Below are 20,928 nucleotides of genomic sequence, written 5' to 3'. Positions count from 1 at the left end.
TGCAGACTGAGTGGCATTATCTTGTCTTCATTGCTACCTCCTCTGTCTAGCTGCTAGGTTGAGGAGTGCTCTGAGAAGACGGATCGTCACAGCAGATCTGTGTGCTCTGTCTCTCAATACGGATTCAAAATGATAAATAGGAAAGGGGTGAATAGTCCCAGGTTCATTCCTAAAGTGTTGTCTTTGCTTTCAACCCACCAGGTTGCTTTTAACTGTATACATCAATGTCAAACAAGATGGAATACAGAGAAATGGAAAGAAAAGTGAAAGAGAAAGAAAAGAGTGTAAAGGGGCAACACATGAGGAGCTTATTTCTGAAATATGGAGAGTCCACATGTTATCATTTTGGTAACTAATATATTAAGTTGCTTGGTTTTTGTTTTCAAATCGCCACGATTTGTTTGATAGTCTTCATTCATGAGGCACATTTACAAGCAAAAATCTGAAATTATTGACAGCAAAAGCCATAAAAGTTTTGTAAGAATTATAAACGGAAAGAGCAAGGCTATAAAAGTTAGCCACAGAAGACTTCTGAATATGGATGGATCAGAGACAAAAAGAGAGAAAAAAAGACAAGACAACACATAGAAAAAGCACATCAGAGAAAGAAATTCTCAGGTCATCAAGACGACTTTCCTATTCTTTCCTTTGGTCATATTTTCCCTTGCCTGACCTCCCCCTGCCAGGTTTAATTTCCTGATTGGGGTGATCTGGTTTTTGGAGCGGTGGAGGAGTTTACTTTGGCTGCACAGGATCACCATGTTCAAGGAGGAGCGTGAGACAGACGGCTGAAAACTAAGTGCCCTCAAATTAAGATGTGGCTTATCACGGAACATTTCAGGGTTCACCGAGAGTCTTCCCTCGTAGCCTCGCTCTGTCAAACCCATCTGAAAAAAGACAAGGCCGGTTTTCAGCCCTATCATTCATCAGACACCACACGAGTGGTTCCTATGTTATTTGGTAACGTGAGATGAGGTTAAATGTTTTCTCCTCTGTGAGTAGATGGAGATGATCCTTTAAAAGAGCAATTATGGTGGTCTTGTCAGCAGACCTGAGGGGGTCACTTGGAAAAATCTGCATCTGAGTGATGACAAGATCAACCCAAGAGGGAAGCAGGGAGGGAGCTTTGTGGTGCCCCCACCCTCCTCCTTCTTCTGCAGCACAGCCTCTGAAACTCTATTGATGTTGCGTTAATAACAACCACAAAAAAGAGACCTTGGGAGAGCGTGAGAGGAATGAAGAGATGAAGGGATGAAGGAGGAGAAGGCAGCAGTGCTGGTAATGGAGAGGCATGTGTGTGAGTTGGTTCCTTTGGCGTTTTTTTTTTTCATTGTCCCAGCTGGAGTCCTGTGTTCCTTTGGTCCCATGCAGCCTCGTGCATAATTCCTCAGCTGTGAGTCACAGGTCGTAGAGTCAAAGCGAGACAGCAGGGGCAAATCCTCCATCGGAGCGGTCTGACTCTGTCATTTTCTCTGCCGGTTTTCTATGATTCCTTATGAATCATTTGCCCTGTGTTTGTGTTTGATTTTCCTCTCCTAATCATGATCAGATTTGTATTTCTTCCCTCAGCAGGGGTCAGATATGCACTCATTAGACTTAACCAAAACCCCTGATTCTAGTCTTAACCCTCCCTACTGCATGTTTAATCTTAACCCCTACCTTAACCTAAAACTATTCTGCAAAACCTCTCACCTGAAAATGTGTGAAATGCCCAATATACATCAACTTGATGTTTCACACTGTGGTCACGTAATGACACCAGAGTCAGTTCCATTCACTGATGAAGACTGTGAGATGTGGTTAAAAGCTCAGAAACAAAAAGGTAAGCAGGTGAACCTTTTGACATATACTTTACTTAAAGGCAATGTATCATGAACATTTCCAGGTCTTTATTTATATTCTGGGGCTTTACTGGAATATTTTTGCATGATTTAAAGTTCAAAAAACTCCTTCATTATCTCATACTGGCTCTTAATGCAGCCCCTCAGTTCAGCCTCTGTCTTAAACAGGCTGTTTTAGCTCCTGTCTCTTTAAGACCCAGCTCCCAATAAGCCCACTGTGGTTAGTTAACTTCCAGAAGCTACGTAAACAAAGAGTAGTAGTGAGATTTAATTTCTTTTTCTCATTCTTAACTCTAAATGGAAACTTTGAAACATGTCTGTGCCTAAATCTGATCCGAAATATGAGACGGGACAACGTGAACAACCCATGAAACAACATTAGCAACAAAGGCTGCTGAACGGACGACCATTTGTGAGCATGTGCAAACATTCTGATGTCACCACAAGGATAAAGTAGAGGCTACCATTGCATTATAAAGTGTTCAGAGCAGGCTGGGCTTTTGACTTACAAGGAACATTTTTACATACGTTCACTTCATGTTTTGGAACTTTGACCATGTTTAACATAGACATCCAACAACATAGCAGCATAAAAATAACGGAAAACCACAAAAAGCATGTTATGTCCCCTTTAACCACTGCTGTTGTAACATTCTTCCAAGGTTTCCAGTCAACTTGTGGTAAAGAAAAACAAACTACAAGTACAGAAATACAAAATGAAACACATACATTTGTAATTTGCTCCTTACACTGATGTCATTCATTCCTTGCACTTAAAGGTTCAGTTCACAAAATTCACAAAAAAAACAAACTTTTCTTTTTAAACTGATGGTTAGTGCTTTGGTTTTCTGTACCGAGGTTTTGAGAATATCTACTTTTCAATCTTCTGCTGCAACTCTGATAAAATGGAAGCAAATGAATTAATTAATTCAGCAGAAAGTTGCTCCAATGAAAACTATTAGGGAAGACTGTGGATTATTCTGACTCATAAGGATTTTGTTTCTGAAAGTTTCTGTATCGGGGTGATCCTTAAACCTCTAAACCACCTGTATTACAAGCTTCATTCCGGACCTAATCCTAAATTTTCTTTTCTACAGTAAGTAAAATTGAAGGGCAGCGGGGTGTCCTTACTTCACAAGTTTCTTTTTTTTTTTGAAATACACAAACAAGACACGCACTCAGAGAAACACACACAGCCCAGGCTTCATGACTCATTTCTCAACACATTAAACTTGCCACCCCAGCAGGACTCTTTCCGAACAGCCTGACACACATCCCAACCGCCATCTGCCTCTCAGGCCTCTGCAACCACATGGCTTTCTCTGGCAGAAGGAAGGAAAACTGCAGGGAGGTGAAAGCAGGGTGGAAGAGATGGAGGAGAGAAAGAAGAAGAAAAGATATAAAAAGAAGAAGAAAGAGTGAATGAGTAGAGTAGGATTTAGGTTTGGAGAGGGAGAAGGCAGATATAGAAGTCAGGGAAAAGGGAAGTCAGGGATGAGAAAGTCAAAGAAAGAGAATGAAATGGAAATGGAAGAGTGGAGGCATTTCAAGAGCTGGAGCAGAAGTTTTCCTCCACAGCTGGTTCATGTATTCACAGACTCTGTTTAGGTCTGAGGATATACAGCTCGAGTGAAGCAGACATGACACACTGCAATATCAGCCCTGTGTATGTCTGTCCAGGTCCTGTGACATTATAGTGAATTTGGAAAATGTGTGTGGAAGAGGTGGCAGCCATTTTTCCTCCGCCAGCAAGACGACACAGCTCCGTTTGATCACCGATGCCAGGAACTAACAGAAAATTTAGCAAGGGTGTTTCACCTCACAGCGGAGCGTTGACAGGCCTGCATCAGTAGAGATGGAAAATGGAAAGCTGTGGTAAAGTTTTGACCGCAGTGTACTTTTTTTTCCTATTTCCTTGTCCTTCTCTTACTGTACCTTCTTTCCTTCTTAATTTTCTTTTTTGCTTATAGATTTTTACAGGAAGATATCATATTGAACTGCAACAGAGTTTGTAGTCTCCTCAGTGTCAGGATGTAATGCACTTACAAGATGTGTTTTGATTACATGTAAATCATAAAACTCCAGGTCTTAACATATTTTGGAAAATGTAAGAAATCGCTATCTGAAGTCCAAGTAGACAAGACAAAGCAGTTAATCACAACTAAAAAATAAATTCTGGAAAGCAGATTATGACATTTAAAAATATGAGCATTGAATGATCCATTAGTGACAGTGTTCCACACAAACAACTGCAGCTGCCAACCCAATTTTCACAAAGCCTCTTTATTTTCGTATTCAGCTTTCATGAGCTTCCCGGGACACCTAACCAGAAACCCTCCCTGATACAGAACGCTCTTAAAAATGCTCCATAATAGGAGTTATGAAAAATGGGGGTTATGAAAGTAATAAATGCGGAGACATTACAAAGAAACATTCTTGCGTTACACAAGACCTCAAGCTCACATGCTTCCAACGTACTGTAATTTTGGCTCACAGCAGACGTGTAGACTCATATATTTGTCCATCGGCAGCAACACAAAATTACAGGTCTACTGTTTCTCTTTGACTCTGTGACTGTTGGAGTAGTTTATGGTGTAGTCGTTTAATGGGGGCTAGGGACTGTTGTCATCTAAAGTATTATTTTCTAGTGTGTCAGCTCAGCGTGAGTTCTCCAAGTCACTCCCATTTTTGGTTGCAATTAAAGATCCTTCAGTTATTCCTGTAACCCACATCAGACTAGTATTTTCAATAAGCTGAATACCCCATATTTCACATGTCCTTCAGTAAATAATACAAGTGCTCATCTGTTACACATGAACATGACATCTTCCATTGTCTGGATAAGTAATAACAGGGCTTGGACTTTAGTCACCAACCAGAAAATACATTACCATGTGGCAGCAGATGAAGGCTGTATAACCGAACCACTGTTTTTTAACGGCTCATTGAATTTCTGAGTAGCTTTTCCAGATTTTGAATATTCTGATCCCTCAACATTTGCCTTTCTATTGTGACTTTTCCATTTATCCATTTTACTATTTAACATTTGTGTTTTATTTTGGTGATTAAATCAGCAGCTTTCACTGTGGCCAAAACAGTGACCTCTTTTTTTTGCTGTTGACCAATTTGGGATTACAGTATGTAGATGACTCTATTTTATTTGTCTGCTTAGTCATAGTGACCGTTGCTGTTTATTAACACGTCATCCTGTGCAGCATTTTTCTTGGGAAAAACCTACCATACATGGGTGTTTAATATACTAAATGTAATGCTTTAATCAACTCTAGGTTGAAAAGAAATGCTTTGCCCATATATAGTCTTTATATAATAACTTGGAGAATGTGTAAAAATGAAGTCCCTTCATCTCCTTTCTCCATAATAACCAAGGAGAATATTCAAAGATTCTTTCAAAACTCGTGGCACCATATGTCCTCTATGTGAGGGAGAGAGACTCACAAAGCTGATTCACTGCTTTGTCTGTGTAATTGAATTTCCAGCAATGCACAAAGCAGAAAATGTTGGCTGTAAAACAGCATTCAAAGCAAAGAAAGTGCCCATGTGGATTTCTCACTTGGTCTCTCTTGATACACCGCTCGTCTACTTGGCTTCAACTTCCCTCCTCTCTGTCCTGGTCTCTCTCTTTCTCTTTGTCTACCATTGTTACCTGTCTCATTTTCTCTTTCTCATATTTCTTACTTTCTGACAGCCATCCCCTGTGTCTTTCAACACTTCTAATTATTTTCTATCATATCTTTTTTTTACAGAATAAGTCCAAACCTTCATGTCCATTTTTAAAATTTTCTCTTTCTTGAATCCCTGTTGCTCTATCTTCCATCCCCTTCACCAGCAGGTCGTTTCAGCTCAATGCATTGGAGCCAAAGGTGCATGCCTGTCTCTCAGGCATGCCTTACTGTTACGTAAACATGTGAGGTCCCCCCTCAGCTAACCCTGAGTGGGCCCCTTTCCTGCAGCACAGAGCAGGCAAATTTTAACATCTTTCAAAGTGAGGATACTTATCATTTCAAACTCACAACGAAATTTAACAGACCACTTTAGAACACTGGACACATATTATGGAGTTAATTGTAAATTTTAAACTGTTGGAGCTTTTTAACATTACAAACTATGAAGTGTCACAACCGCTGACAAGGTGCTGATCCTGCGATGGCCATAATTGTGGGAGCTGTCCAGGGTACTCCGTGATTGACTCCTCCTCATTACTCATTGTCGCAGAGTGCAGGATTTCATTATCAAAGTTGTTGTAAAAAGCCCACCTGCCCACTCAACTCTGATTGTTACACAACTTTACTGTGAAGATAAATAGAACAAGCTTTTCTTTAAAGGCCAAATTATTTTTATTTTATATCAGGTTCTCAAACAGAGCAACAAAGATTACGTAAATTGTGAATACACGTTCATCGTAGCAATAGGACTACAGCATCCAGTGTTTCCCCTATATTCATCCAGCAGTGGCGCATCGCCACTGCAAAATTGTCAGCGCCGCTGCTAAAATTTCACACCATCATTAATATCAAAGCATTACTAATGATGTTCACTCGCACACTGTGCGAGCAGAATAATATCCTGTGTTACTGTGGAGTTGTATTGAGTCATCCTTCATTCTTCAAAGGACATCTACGTGAAAGGTAAGAGTAGCATAGCTCCGTTAAGGCATAGGGCAGTGCATAATATGTCTGAATGTAGCGTAGTATAGTGAGTGGTTAAGTGCAGAGAGTAAGCGGCAGAAAAGTGACAGCGATGTGAGCGCAGCAGAGGAAAAGTTTAGCAGTAAGTTGTCAGTTAATAAATGCTGCAGCTCCTCAAGACCAAGAAAATACTCATCTATCAAAGGAGGTTAGCCCCGAAGTTAGCAACAATGCATTACCCTTACCTGACCAGGCTCACCTAAGGTGTTACCCCCCCGAAACCTTCACAGCTGACAGGATTTACTGTTCCAAAAATAATTTTTCACAGTTTGGCAGTAAATTCAGCATTTTTCTGTATTTTTCTGTTTTTGGGCACCGCTTTGGTATTTTCATTTCATTATCAAAGTGGCTCTGTTTTCTGACTATGGTGATGTCACTGAGTTGTACTAATTCGAATTTGCCACCTAACGTATCAATTGGACCAAAAGTCTATGACTTATATAACAAAGAAAACTTTGGACCAGCAAAGATATTTAGAAATATTTGTTTCATTTTTACGCCAATATTATCTCTGAAAAAGAGCCAATATTGGCATAATATCATGATGTACACCCTGTGTAATTGTAAAAATTCTTATCATAAGTTGTTGACAGGTGGGGGGGGCTGTTTGGACCGTGGGGCCCCCCTGCTTACGGGGGCTGCGGGGGTATACTTTACAGCCCAGTTTACCCTCCCTCCTCCTGTCAAGCAGCAGGGCAGTTCACACTGTAATTATTTTACCAATATACTCAGGAAAGGTCACATACCAGCGCTGCTGTGTTGTTATATGAACATGCATCAAGTTGCTATCTTGAAATGTCAGTTGAAACGGGAAAATAAGGAGGATTGATGAACAGCATCACGGTGTCTGATGACTTACTATAGGAATCATTTTCAACTAAAAAAGGTAGTTACATGATTGAAAAGTCATTTATAGCTTGTTTTAAATTTTGCCTACCCACATTTAACTCACTAGCATTTTAAGTTAGGCCTATTAAATGAATTTTGATTGACAAAATACATATAAATATATATATATAGGGGTTTTAAACATCAAGAATGAGGTAAGGACACTATGTCACTGACCAAAATGAGTTTAACCTCTTCAACCCCACCCAAAGCCTTTTTGGCAAGCGTCAGAACATTAGTTGAGATTCGGGTCAAGATCCCAGGGTTTCCAAATACACCAAATACTGCGTGCCTGCTAAAACTGCAAGGAAATCTTCCATTTTCCATCTGGATGTCACCATAAAAAATGGCATCTTGGATTTGAACTTATCAGTCTCTATTAATAGATTTCTCTACAATTGATAGATTTTCTACAAAACAGTGAAACATGGAGATGAGGAATAACTGTGAAGCTAAATAAAAGCTGCGTATCAATCACTCTAAAGTGCTCCTGCTTTGTATCACGCTGAAATCTGTGTAAAACTACTTTGACTATTTAAGGGGAAAATTAAGCAGAATTTGGGAACATTAGGATACAAGTATTTAAGTGTGGGGGTGCCCTTTTTGTGCATCCGGCAGCTGTAGAGGAGTCCCCCCAGACTTTGCCCTGAATACTACTTTATGCATCTTTAAATAAATTTACTATCCCTATGTGGACAACCCACTTAACGCTCAGTCGCTCAGCTTGACATATGGATGAAGGGTTTCTACTACGGGATGGGAGGGGGGAGGGTGCTGTTGCATGCAAGAGTGCATACTATAAAACACAAATACAGTACAGAGTTAGAGAGAAAAAAGTGCTTCTCTGTCTGAATTTAGACTTCCTGCACGTGTGAATCTTTGCTTATCTGACGGGTCCAATTACTCCGCAAGCGATTCTTATTTCCACTGCATCTGCAAGTCAACGTTATGTTCCAAACCATTATGAGAGAGAAGCTGTGTTGTTTACTGCCCTAAAAGGAGACGGCTGAAGCACCAGTTGGCAGTTGTCACTTGTAACTGAGGTTGAAACCACACAGTGCTCTTCATCTGAGAGGATGGGATTCAGAGGTTGCCAGATTCACTCTGCACTTTCCAGTACTCTGGCAACCCTAAGAAACCGTCTAATAGAAATGTGGGAATCAACTGACATTTAATTTTTTCCTTGGTTATCCCCCATCGCCCTCCCTCTCTCTCTGTCATTTACTCTTTAGACGGATAATTTCCGTTCTGCTATGTTAACAGAAACGCATTGCTCCTGTCCTCCTTTTAAGGCCAAATCATCCGTCATCACATACCAGTTCTAAAAATGATGCACCAGAAGAGTGGAAGATAATTTTCCACCTCATGAACTGGTAAAATGCACAATATTGACCTGTGAAGTCCATTTCTAAAGGCCACAGTGTGACTCACTGTATGCATAAGCCTCATTGACTTTGACAGCGCGCTATAGGAGCAGAGAGTCGATCATTTAAACTGTTGTAAAGCTGTCATCTGTCCGTATGACTCGACTGTGCCAAGCTGAGCAGACCAACCAGAAATAGAAACAATATGTGTTCATGGACTAGAGGCACTAAATGACCTTAGTCATAAAAATCAGTCAGCTTTTTCAACTCAATTCACTTAATGAGCGTCAGAGCAAAAACCATAAGGAGCCTCTGCTGAGGGTCAAAGCAGTGATGACTGATTACCAAGTGACTAATGTTCATCATTTCCTGAAATCTAATTATTCTCAACGTCATAATTCCTATCGGTCATCCTCTATGGAAAATGGGCAGAATACACAGTTTGTCACGAGAAACAAGCGCCCATAAGTCTGTAAGCGATTAAGTGACATTCTAATGATGTAGTTAACAAATCATCTCAGATACCCATATCTCAAACAGTATGTGTAACATTTTGAGTATAAACATGTACATTTAACCCTTTTTGTGTGTGTGTGTGTGTGTGTGTTTGTGTATGTGTCCCAACAAATCCAAGATTAATTGTCAGTGCCCTCCAAAATGTTGTTTCTGATCTGCCACATCTATGGTTCAGGTTAGGTGTTGTTAAGGCAACTAAAAGAACATTATTAAAAGAAAGTAATGCTGTTGGTAGGAAACTGGATGAAAATCAAGGTCTCCGGTGTAAAAGTAAGACTTCATATGCCCAATGATTCGCACCAACCTCCTCCATTAGTGGTTTTGTGGTGCTATAACAACAACAAGCTATTTTGCTACCGAGAGTCATTATTTGCATAACCACAAAAGCTTCCTTGTCAGGAAAATCTGAACATTCTGTAGGTATGGGTTTGACCAAATGGCCGAAGCTGCAGTTTTCTCTTGTGAGGGCAGTCTCACGTTTCCATACCTGATGATGCTGAGTGTGAGTTGCTGATTGCAGGTTTTGATCTTGTTTTGAGCCTCCATGTGGGTCATGTGCTCCGTGCTGTCACTGTTGATAGCCAGGATGGTGTCGCCCGGACACAGGTCACCTAGGGCTGCCTTGCTGCCTGGTGTTACCTGAAGATAACATTCACACACACAAACAGGAAAAGAGAAGAAAGGGTTGTTATAAGTGGTGTCAAACTGTCATTAAGGAAGAAAGACCAAAAGAAAAGACAGAAAAAGAGTTTTAGTTTGGGAGTGTCAACACGGAGGCCAAATTCAACAAAAGCAGCTCTCTTTTGATTTATGTAATATTGCCTTAGGCAGCACTCTAAGTTTACACTTTCTACAGCCAGCAACAGTGCCACTGAGAAGCAAGAGGCCACTAAGAGTTTTGGAGGTCGTGAAATATTTGGAAAGACATGGAACATTTTTATACTTATTCATGATCATTCAGCAACTGCATCAGACTAAACCCTGATTTCAGCTGCATTAAATAAGCTGTTTTGAACAGAGTTTGCATTTGAACCTTGAACCTTAACAACTGTCACCGTGTAACGTTAGATTCATTTGCAAGCATCTGCTCAATATATCGATTAACATTTTTCTTTTTCTATTTGTCACTTTGACCGTTTGGATCTTTTAGAGCCCATGTCCACATCACTGTAATTTTGCTTATTATCTTTCAGCTGTTGGACGGTGAGCAGTTTTCTCTCTGTGAGAGTCCAGAAACAGGCTGGTCTGTGGACATTTGAGCCACACAGGGAGGCAGACGGGTGAGGTATACAGAGGAAAAAAAGGGGGAGGGCGAGTATCCCAGTGGGTACGTTTCACCTTCGCAGACACACTAAATGACATATGATAATAATTTTCCATTATTACGCACACACACACACACACACACACACACACACACACACAGATGTCCCTGCTATTTCTAGGCCTGCTTCTTACTGGTCATACGGTTTTGGTGGGCATAAATAAGAAGAAACTACCAATCAAATCCTCCGTCATCAAACCAAGACATCCACAGTAAAGCAGTCATCGTCATATGGCAGCAAGCTGTAGAAGAAAATGCTTTACTAGCAACGAAACAAAAACATTATGAAATGCGAACAATTGTCATCATGTTTCTCGTCTTTTTTGTGTGCTGCATGTGCTGTCAGGCTATGACATGTATGACGATTAGTTTGACTGTATTTTTCCAACCACTGAATGCGAGGAGATTTTCTACAGCTGGGTGCAATTGCACACTGTTTTTGGAAGAATTCTGAGCAATGCTCTTTGACATTTTTATATTGTTTGAATTATATTGTTTGTTGTTGAGGAAGAGCAATCGAGTCCAGATTCACAGAGTTCCTTTTCACATACTGTAACGGCTATTTTCTCTCAACGATATCAATGACCAATGGGAGCTAGATATTTAGAAAGCATTAAGTTTTTCCCCATTCTATGTAAAAACAGTAGTTTTATGTCTTGCTTTTTCGGAGAAAATTTTTGAAATTGCACAAGAATTCCCTTCAGTTCTCTGGATGATACTGAACACCATCAGTTTTCAGCATGCTGAAGAATGACCAAGAGCTCCATTCACAGGTTTGTATAAATGTATAATACATATGAATCTCTGAATCTGCATTCAGTTGCGCATCCTCGATGACCCGATGTGTGTCTCAGTAAACTGAAACTGAATTGCAAGAACTGAATTTGAGTTGCGAGAACTAAATGTGGAAATATATAGAGAGTTGAACTTTCAGTTAGGATCAAATACAGTTTCAGAGCCCATGAATTCAATTTCATTTAATCATATTCAGTTCCAAGTTTATTGGAATTCAGCTCCAAACTAATAACTTCAATTTCAGAATATGCTATTCAGTTTTTCAATGCAATTATTCAAGTTAAACAGTACAAATTCAAATTATATAATTCAAATTCAGTTTTTTAATGCATTTATTCAAATTGAGAAATTCGAATTATTTCAAATATAAATGATTCAAATGCAGTTTCTAATGACACATATTTTTGCCCATGTGTTTGCCACCTCTCATCAATATGTGAACTTTGGCTTGGGGCCTTTGTTGCATCTCTCTCTCGGTTCATCTAATATAGGCACAAAATTACCAAAAAATAAACAAAAATGTTATTTTAATCAAACTGAGATGCTTTTTTTAAAAACAAATGTAAGCCAGGTACTGTAGGTGTTCAGATTCCAGCACTTTGTAACATGTCTGAAAGCTAAAATTACTACCTGTATCCAAAATACACATAAAACAGAAGATTTAGGAGGATTTTCCAGTTAATGATCCCCTTGTATGTCAAGTGTCAGCAATTAATCCTTGTCCTGTCGTCCAGGTTTTTAAGTGGATACCTCTCTATGAGCTCATTCATCTCCATACCAGAGCGCTCACTGCCTGACCTCTCAACGTCTTGTAATGCCTATTACCTTGACAGCTGTGCATTAAGAACAGTGGAACCTTGTGTTGAAATAACACTTACTTCACTCACAGATATTTGCAATCTCATCCAAGACAAATTTGGATGTGATTGGCTAAAAGTAGGCCCAGTCTGGGAGGGATAGAGAGAGAGAGAGAGAGAGAGCGAGTGGGGCTGCTTGTGTAATAGAAGCACACTCGCTAACTGGGAAGAGCATTTTAAGAGCAAAGGAACACATGTTCACGCTCCATGAAACACTAATAGCTGAGTCGTGTGGTTCAGATGTGGAATTCCTAATTTACAACCTCTGACTGCCCCTCTGTCCCTGACTCAGTTCCGGTAAACTGAGAGGTCAGAGGCATTGTGGGAAGTGTGTATATGTTTGTGTGTAGGACTCTCAAGGAAACCCACCTAAACATCAACCGCATTTGCAGAAATCTGATATAAACTACACAACTGAATACATTTTTAAAGATTGAGTCTTTCACATAAGCAAAGGCACAAATGAGGTTTTTTCTTTTTTTTAAAGGAAACGTGACTTACACTAGTTTGTTTCAGTGCATCTGTTGACAATCACTAACTGGAGGTTATAGTTTACCCACGTCATTTAGCACGACCTCCCTGGTGAGAATGCATTTTAAATGTTTGTGTGTGTGTGTCTTGGGTTTGTGCCTGGGCTGTGTCATAGTGGACCAAGGTTCAGGAACCCCCAACACACACACACACACACACATACACACAGAGTGAGTAATATCACCTCAGGGTCAAGCCATGAATACTAGTGAACCGCACACACACACAAACACACACACTCACACAGTGGTATGCCAAGTGCCACAATGGCATGACTAACGTTGTCACTAGAGGACATACATTCCGCTCTGTAAGGAAATGTAAGGAGGGTGTAGAGTTACGTGGTTTAGACATAATCATAACATGCTATATTTATGTTGCGGATGTACAGTAAAGTGATGTAATGACTTAAATCTACGCAGTCTTAAAGATGAATGCAATTATCTAATTAGGTCTTTACATTATGGCCTACGCAAGTGGCTTTGAGGGCAATACCAACATTCTTTTTTTATACTGAACTTTTTATTTTTGTGTTCTTACTTACATGAAACCACTGTAACAAAAGCTAAGTGTGATCAACTTCTACTTGTTTCGTTTGTTGGCAGAAAAAAGAATAAAATTATCTAACTCAAAAACGAGAAGTGACAGTCCTGTGAAAACAAACTGGGTGTGTGAGTGCAACTAATAAAAAAAGTTATCTTGGCTCAAACAGCGGATGGAACCAAAGCTGTTGTGTGTGATGAAAAGTGGAAGGGGCAGAAAAAGACAATAAATTCCACAAAAAAATATAACTTTGCTAGAAATAGTAACTTACTATCATATGGTGTGAATTTAATTTTATTTTCACTCAGTAAACCTACTTTTTGTTCCAGCAGACGTTCATGGAATTTGTTAAAAACGACAACAAAAGGAATATTTATTTTCATTTCGGGAAATGGCTGTTCAAATGGCAAAAGTCAGGTTTATAAGTGAGTCTGTAATCTATTACATAATAATTATGGTGGTTAGAACTGCTGAAATACACAGGGTTTCTTTTATTTATTCCACACATACTGATCTTACTGCTAACAGGAAGAGGAATCAAAACACAGAGGAATCTTAATGAAAAACTATTTAGCCTTCAGTCAAATTGATTTAATCTGCATTACGTTATATTAATCAGTGACTGAGAATAACAAAATGACCTTTAATCTATGAAAGTAAAATCATTTTTTTAAATTGCAATAAGTTCACCTAATGTTTGTAGGCATCAAACAGGTGGTGTGTGTTGATTGCCCAAGCAGCCATGATGTCCCATGATGACAGGATTTGGGGCGGCATTGATGCTGCAGAAAGCAACTGTGCTAGTTGTTGGGTGATCTAAACAGTCAGTGTTTCCATAACTGGCCGCTCCATAAACAATGACACAGTTAATTACTAACAGATAGATTGGTTAGAAAATGACAGCCTCATGTTGCACCGAGTCATCATGTGGCACGCGGAGGCCTCATGAGTGTGTGCTGGAGTGTGGTCACACTGTGGGTTCTTGTGTTTTTCTGTGTGCTCCAGAGTGAAACAGAAAGTCAGAGGACAGGGCAATGAAAGTGAATGCTTTTATGTACTGTAAGTGTATGAATGCACGCATACACAAGTGAACGAGTGAAAAAGCTACAACGATTTCACTCGAGTATGACGCCAGCCCTGAGGGAAAGTATTCTTTCATGTCATCAGTGTTTGTGTCTTGTCTCGAGATCTAAGCCATAAAATGAACAGAGCTTTTCTTAACTACTGAAAAGTTGACCTTTTGAGGATTTTCTTTTCTCCAACAGTGGTATGTAAAGCACATATTTGATCCAAGCTGAGAATCCAATACTCCCTCTTTGACATTTTCTGCATTTTCTGTTTTATACATGTTGACATTTCTGTTTGGACACTTTCAAAATCAGTAGAGTCATTCCTACATTAGTAGAAATTCTTGTAGTTGCAGAATAAATTATCATTAATCTATTCATTTCAAGGGAATTAAAATTTTCTTCCTGCTTCTTTCTTCTGGATGTGCACACACACACACACAAACACAAACACATACAACCTCCTCCATAACCATATATCTACAGCAGTGGTCAGAGAGCATGGTGACCCATAGTCACTGTGTTTTCATGCCTAGTATGTACGAATTTGGTGATTTGCAAGTCAGAAGATATGTAAACATCCATGTTAAAAGCGGACCAAATTTGGTTGAAAAGTTGTATGAACCAGACATCCAAAAATCTTTCGACAAAGATCAATTTAAAATGTTTTCTTTATGTGTGGATTCCTCAGGGACAATTTTGCTGGGTGGGAGCACTGATTTGCACGTCTCAGCGACGGAGAGAATAATTCCTGGCAATGTGTCAAACGCCTTTGTTTGCTTTGTTGGACCTGCGATAGGAACCATGGTTATGACCTTGGTGACACTTTGTAAAAGCCATTACATACCTCGGGGTGTGAGGTTCTGACTGGTGCGTGATTATCATGCTGAAACAAAGAGACCAAATGTGCCAAGAGTAACAAGCAAAGCTGCAGATGATGACCAAATATGTGGGGTTAGGTTTTAATGAGAACACAAACAAATCGGAGAGTCACTTGAACACCACTACAGCCTGTAATGCACACTGTCTAGCATGACCATGATGTTATTCAGCAATATTAGTCACCAATAAGTATGAGACAATCCCTGTAAATCTGATCTGTAATCCAATTATCATTCTGACCAGTTTTTGCACTGAATTGGGATCAACTTTCCCTGAAGACTTGTTTTATGTCTTTCTCAGCATGTTCAGTATGTTGCACATTATCATAAGAGCATCACAAGAATCATGTTTTTGATACGTGGCAGTCCTTGCAGCAAATACATTTTGATGTATTTGCTCCAAAACAACAACCTGAGAAAGACTGACAAAGGAAAGCACATTACTAAAAACTCCCTTTACACCGCGAGGGAGACAAACTGTATATAATACAGTAAATAAATATACAACAAAGTGTAAGAACTTGACATTTTCTTCATGGCCCAGGTCATATTGAAGCAAATTTGTCTGTAATACTGTAATTACTGTACTCTATTATGATGTTTTTTCTGACTTTTTGGTGTTAAAGACCAGAGATCTCTCCGTTACCGTCATCTTAACAGCACTGCTGACACATTTTCATATGAGCACCAATCACAAAGAGTCAATTTCATATATCAGATAACCAGATGACCCGGAGAAGCTCAGCAACAACCCTAAGACTCGCATTGTTCTCCCGCCCTTCTGGTTCAGGAACTCCATGGCGTCACTGACAACAGGAAATTCTTCGAGAGTACCATCTGTTATCTTTTGCTCGACTTGTTGTGGAGATGCAGCTTGTAGCATTTATAATTCTAGCCTGGAGAAAAGAGATGCCACAGAACAACCTGAAGCTGACAATTATAACCAGCAGTGTCAGAGAAACATCTCATGTGGCTTTAGGTCACATGTCCTGTCTCTGGTATGTGGCGGAGAGACGGACAGACATACACCAAGAGATTAAAGGTTACAAAGGACACTGAGTCCATAGGATGTTTAACCGCTAATAAAATCTAAGTTATGTCTTTTTAATTCATGCATTCATGACTGGCTTTCTCTTTCCTTTTGTCTCATTACTTCCTTAAATTCATCAACACCACAAAAAACAGAAAGTAACCAGTTCCAGTTTATCTTGTAATGTTTCATTCTGTCTGAGTTTAGACTCAGATGGGAATAAAATCCAGCCATTGAGACAACAGCACGATAATGTAAGTTAATTCATTATATACAATGAGCTAAAATGATTGCTTCATTAAAATGCTTACAGGAATTTTAATGAAGAAGAATCCTACACGTTCTGCTGGGTTTATCTGGTTTTTCTGGCAGGCACTGACTTGAATTCATACCTACAATGTTAGAATTGTATTTCATATTAAAAGTTTGTGTTCTGGATTTATCCAAGATTGTTTTTTAATGAACCAGATACATCAGTTTTGTGTATATTACAAAGTTCATCAGAGATGTCCAAAGGGGTCCCATTTTTTCCACTGACTAAAGCTAATATGATAGATGACGAATCAATATGTTGATAGACAGAAAACCACTCAACAACAACTTTGACAGGTATTTAATCTTGTGATTCATTTCTCAAGCAAAAAGGCCAAAATCTCTTTGGTTCCATGTTCTCCAATGTGAGTATTTGTGGGTTTTCTCTGTTCTACTGTATATCATATTCAACTGAATATTTGGGGTTTTGGACAAGCAATATGAAAGCATTGCCTTGGGCTTTGGGAAACTGAGATGGACCCCTAAATGCATCAACAGTTGTCTGAAAGCAGACAGCATCTTGCATTAACAAGACAGACCACAAAGGAAACACAACATAAAGGTGTCAGAAGGTGAAGCTGGACGGTGATTCTGTGCACCACTCGGGTCATTATTTATCCAACACTCAGTTGGGAATTCCTGTCCAGCAGAGGACCGTTCACTAGTTGGCAGGACTGAAAAGCGTCTTGCGTCACCTTCTGCCTGGACGTTGGTTTCACATCAGTTTACCAAAGGGCTTATACCACAGCTGCCATATTCAACGCATCCTCTCTAAATAACTCTGCAGCTGCATCAGCGATTTTATGATATTTCTCTTTCACTGCTACTCGTTCCGTCTCATGCACAAACAGCCATTTAACAACCTAACACGCCATGCACAGTATCAGGGTACATATTTCCAGAGTCAAGTAGATGCGCCTTTAACTGACTCATGTCCTAATGGGCTGGCAGGGGACTAATGGGCTTATCCTGGGACGTTATTACCTTAAGCAAAGAACCAGCTGCTGCCATCAGAACTTGTTTTCTGGTATTTACAGCTTTCACTCTCTGCATGTGCAGGTGTTTCATGGTATTCTCTTTTATATTTGCAGAAAGACATGGAGGAAGAGAGGGAGGGAATCTGTCAATCATGCAAAGTAGAGGTATGATTGTGTAAAATACTGTAAAACTTAAAAACAACAGGGTTCAGCATTTCTTTAAACTTCTCTTGACTAAAATTAAAGGGTAGTAGACACTGCTACACCCTTCGGACTTTTCTGGCTCATACGAGGTTTACATGAAACTAAAGTGCCCCCAAAAGAGGTATTCTGGACACTGTAAGACATAAACTATTCTTGTCTGAAACTCACTCTCATAAACACACTCTTCCTCTCCCTACATGTAACTCTTTCTGTGTCACCATTCCGCACATTGTAATTGCCGTCTTGGGCATGCACTGTACAGCAAGAATGAAGCAAGCATGTGATAAATAGCGAGTTTAGGAGATATTCCAGAATATCTGCAGCAATGAATAACATCTTGCTTCAACCTCAGAATGCAACAAGCTCCCATGAGGTGAGGCGAAAGGATTCCTTTCCCACCGTCTCTGTGTTTTTAGCACGTCCTTGAAATTAATTTTGATTTATAGGCTGATGTAAACTCCAACATAAAACACACCAGGATAAAACAATTATTGAGTTCTGCAACACATTTGCTATCGCCAGCTGATGTTTTGGAGCATGTGACATCAATTGGACATTGAACTGCTCTGTAATAGCTGGTAGAGAGCAAAAAAGAGGCCGCAGGAGGCAATGTAATGCTTGGACTTGCTGCCAAGAGACTGTGTATTTATGCCTCTGATATAAGATATTTTGCTAAATGCTTGCATCTTACCAGCTGCTTCTTTCTATAATTTTCAGGTGGCCAACATGTTGGAGTTAAACTCTCTTCTTGCAAGCAGTTATTCCACATGAAGGCTGTTTTTTATTGCCACCTTTTCTACTATGTAACCTGTAATTAATTTCAGTGATGTCACCAGAAGAAAGTTACAAAATGTTCACAATAAATAAAAAACTTGACCTGCACACACCGTGATGTTCATATAGGCAGTTATGCAAGTATGCAAAGATTGAGCTGGTGAAATTTAGGAGCTGTGAAATCAGTTTTATTGAAACCATGACTTGCCTGCTGTACAAATGATTAAAGTAATAAGAATGATGTGCATCACAAAGCCTGAGATCCCCTGAAGCTGCAGCATTTTAAGCAAGTCAGCATGAACAAAAAAGGACTGCAAAAGGCTGCAGAGTATTTTTTCCCTTTTTGACCAATGAATTCTGGTCTTGGGCATGGTCTCTGTTGGAAACTCTACTCCATGCACACAGAGAGACTAACTGAAACATGAACCTCAAGCATAAAGTGAGTCCTCAGTCCACAGAGAGCTGGATTCACCAATGACATCTGAGCCACCAAAAAGAAGATTTCTGTAGTTTTTTTAAAGGTGCAAATTTCAGCTGCCTTTCAAAGTGTTTGGGGACACGAAGGTACCAAATTAAAGAGTGAATCATAGATGTAGAAACCACAAACTTGTCATCTTGTCAACAGATGTACCAGTGTCAAGGCTCATGACTTCAACACTGTGAGTCAGAGTTTGCCTCATCATTGCATCACAATTCTTTTGAGGGATAAAGTGGTAGGTTTAAAAACTTCAGTACTTCAGGTGATCTTCAGGGGTTATTCTGCTTCTCTCAACTTCGTTAATCGCCCGCCGTAAATCTAAAAATTACCCCTCTAGTTTGAAGTGCCAGGGCCCTGTAGTTAAAGGGTCAGTTTGGGGCTGGTGATACAGCTGAGCACAACACCTGGAATCCCTCAGCAGCACCAATGAGCTCTGATGAAAAACAAATGTCAGCGCCCACCCCCCTCCCCCCTCAGCCCCCTTTCTGCAAGCCCTGCAGCAGAAGCGGGATGTGTTTACCCTGGCCGGGATGAACTATTGGCTACTGCCAGATCCACTGCCAGCACACTGACTCTTGACCCATATTCTGAGGGTCAGGAAAGTTCATGAAGGTTTATGAATACCGCTGCCACTACTTCTACTACTACTTTCATCAATATTATTGACAATAATTCAATAACACATATAATAATACGGCAACAATAATCATTATCATAATCCAAAACTCCAGCATCATTTTACAGCCTGTCTCACAACCATCTGGGATCACTTACAGTCAAAATTTGGAAAAATTAGTTTAAATGGCATCATTTATACATTAAGAACTAAACTTATTTCACAATTACGGATAACCTTATGGACATGAACCATCCCCTCTTTAAGGGAGTCCTTATGTTTATGTTGTTATAGTTAAGCTATAACACTAATAATGAAATACTCTTAAAAAATCACCATATTGTGATATTGAAAGCCATATAGCCTAATTGATGGTTGGCCAAATGTAATGACTCAATAAATTGTACCGGCGACTTCTGCTGCCAGGAATTAGACGGCACCATCTGGCAGCTTTTAGAGTGGAGCTCCTGTTCATACACTTATAATTAGACGTCGGCGACCTCTTATTTAAGATTAATTAGGCTGCTCGGGCAACAATTCCAGCTTCACTCACTTCCAGCTTTTCCCCACATCCTTTGCACCGGCCAGTCACTGTCTGTCATCTAGTAGCCTATAAGTGGCCTGGAAATGGCAAAAAAGTCGTTCACATAAAGATTAAAAAAAACTATGCCCTGAGATGCTGACTCCCTCCGGCGGTGCGTACTTTTCAATGAATGGATACACACGTCGAAACAGCAAAGTTGTTACCTACCCTGGAGATGGTTAACGGTGTGCTGAAATCCCGTCCTCCCACCAGACGAAAACCCCAAGGTGAGGGTCCCTTTAGTGTCACGGTCTGGGGCATGTTTGGCATTTTAGACTGCGAAAGGGGAACGGACAGATGTCAGGCAGAATGAGAGGGGGAAATGTCCGCGGTTTCTCGATACACGGGTTTTTTTTTTTTTTAAAAAAAAAAAGGGGGCAACGTGAACTATCCAAAGTCCTCTGCCTAGCTGCTAGGCAACACTGTCCCGGCTGTGAAAACTTTACTCCCACTTGATTCAAGTTTAAATAACGAAGTTGCCTCTGACGTGGGGATGACGGGCTGTCCTACCCGCCTTCACCCGGGCTGTGCAGAGTGGGAGGGGACGGAGCTGCGACAACAAAGACATGTGAACTGTGAGGGAGAAGGAGACACGAAAATCTGCTTATTGTTCAACACAGCAGGTGGGCTATAAATGTGGG

The 20,928-nt window shown here is 40.0% G+C and overlaps 1 protein-coding gene and 1 long non-coding RNA gene across 2 annotated transcripts in view; one reads left to right on the top strand and one right to left on the bottom strand.

Annotated features, from left to right (window-relative positions):
• Positions 1–20,711, bottom strand: part of pdlim4 (PDZ and LIM domain 4) — a 47,914-nt gene extending 27,203 nt beyond the window's left edge. The window contains exons 1-2 of the mRNA XM_044370502.1: positions 20,456–20,711; positions 9,803–9,954 (exon numbers count right to left, since the gene is read on the bottom strand). Coding sequence (XP_044226437.1) covers positions 9,803–9,954; positions 20,456–20,557 — 254 coding nt within the window. The 5' untranslated portion in view covers positions 20,558–20,711. The remainder of the gene's footprint in view (positions 1–9,802; positions 9,955–20,455) is intronic.
• Positions 1,948–15,304, top strand: LOC122995337. The gene is made up of 3 exons (XR_006406781.1): positions 1,948–2,058; positions 3,712–3,713; positions 15,293–15,304. It is a non-coding gene; the product is annotated as an uncharacterized LOC122995337 (long non-coding RNA).
• Positions 20,712–20,928: the final 217 nt, after the last annotated feature.

Source organism: Thunnus albacares, chromosome 13 (assembly GCF_914725855.1).
Source record: "Thunnus albacares chromosome 13, fThuAlb1.1, whole genome shotgun sequence".
Lineage (NCBI taxonomy): Eukaryota > Metazoa > Chordata > Actinopteri > Scombriformes > Scombridae > Thunnus > Thunnus albacares.
This window is presented reverse-complemented; position numbering and strand designations above follow the sequence as displayed.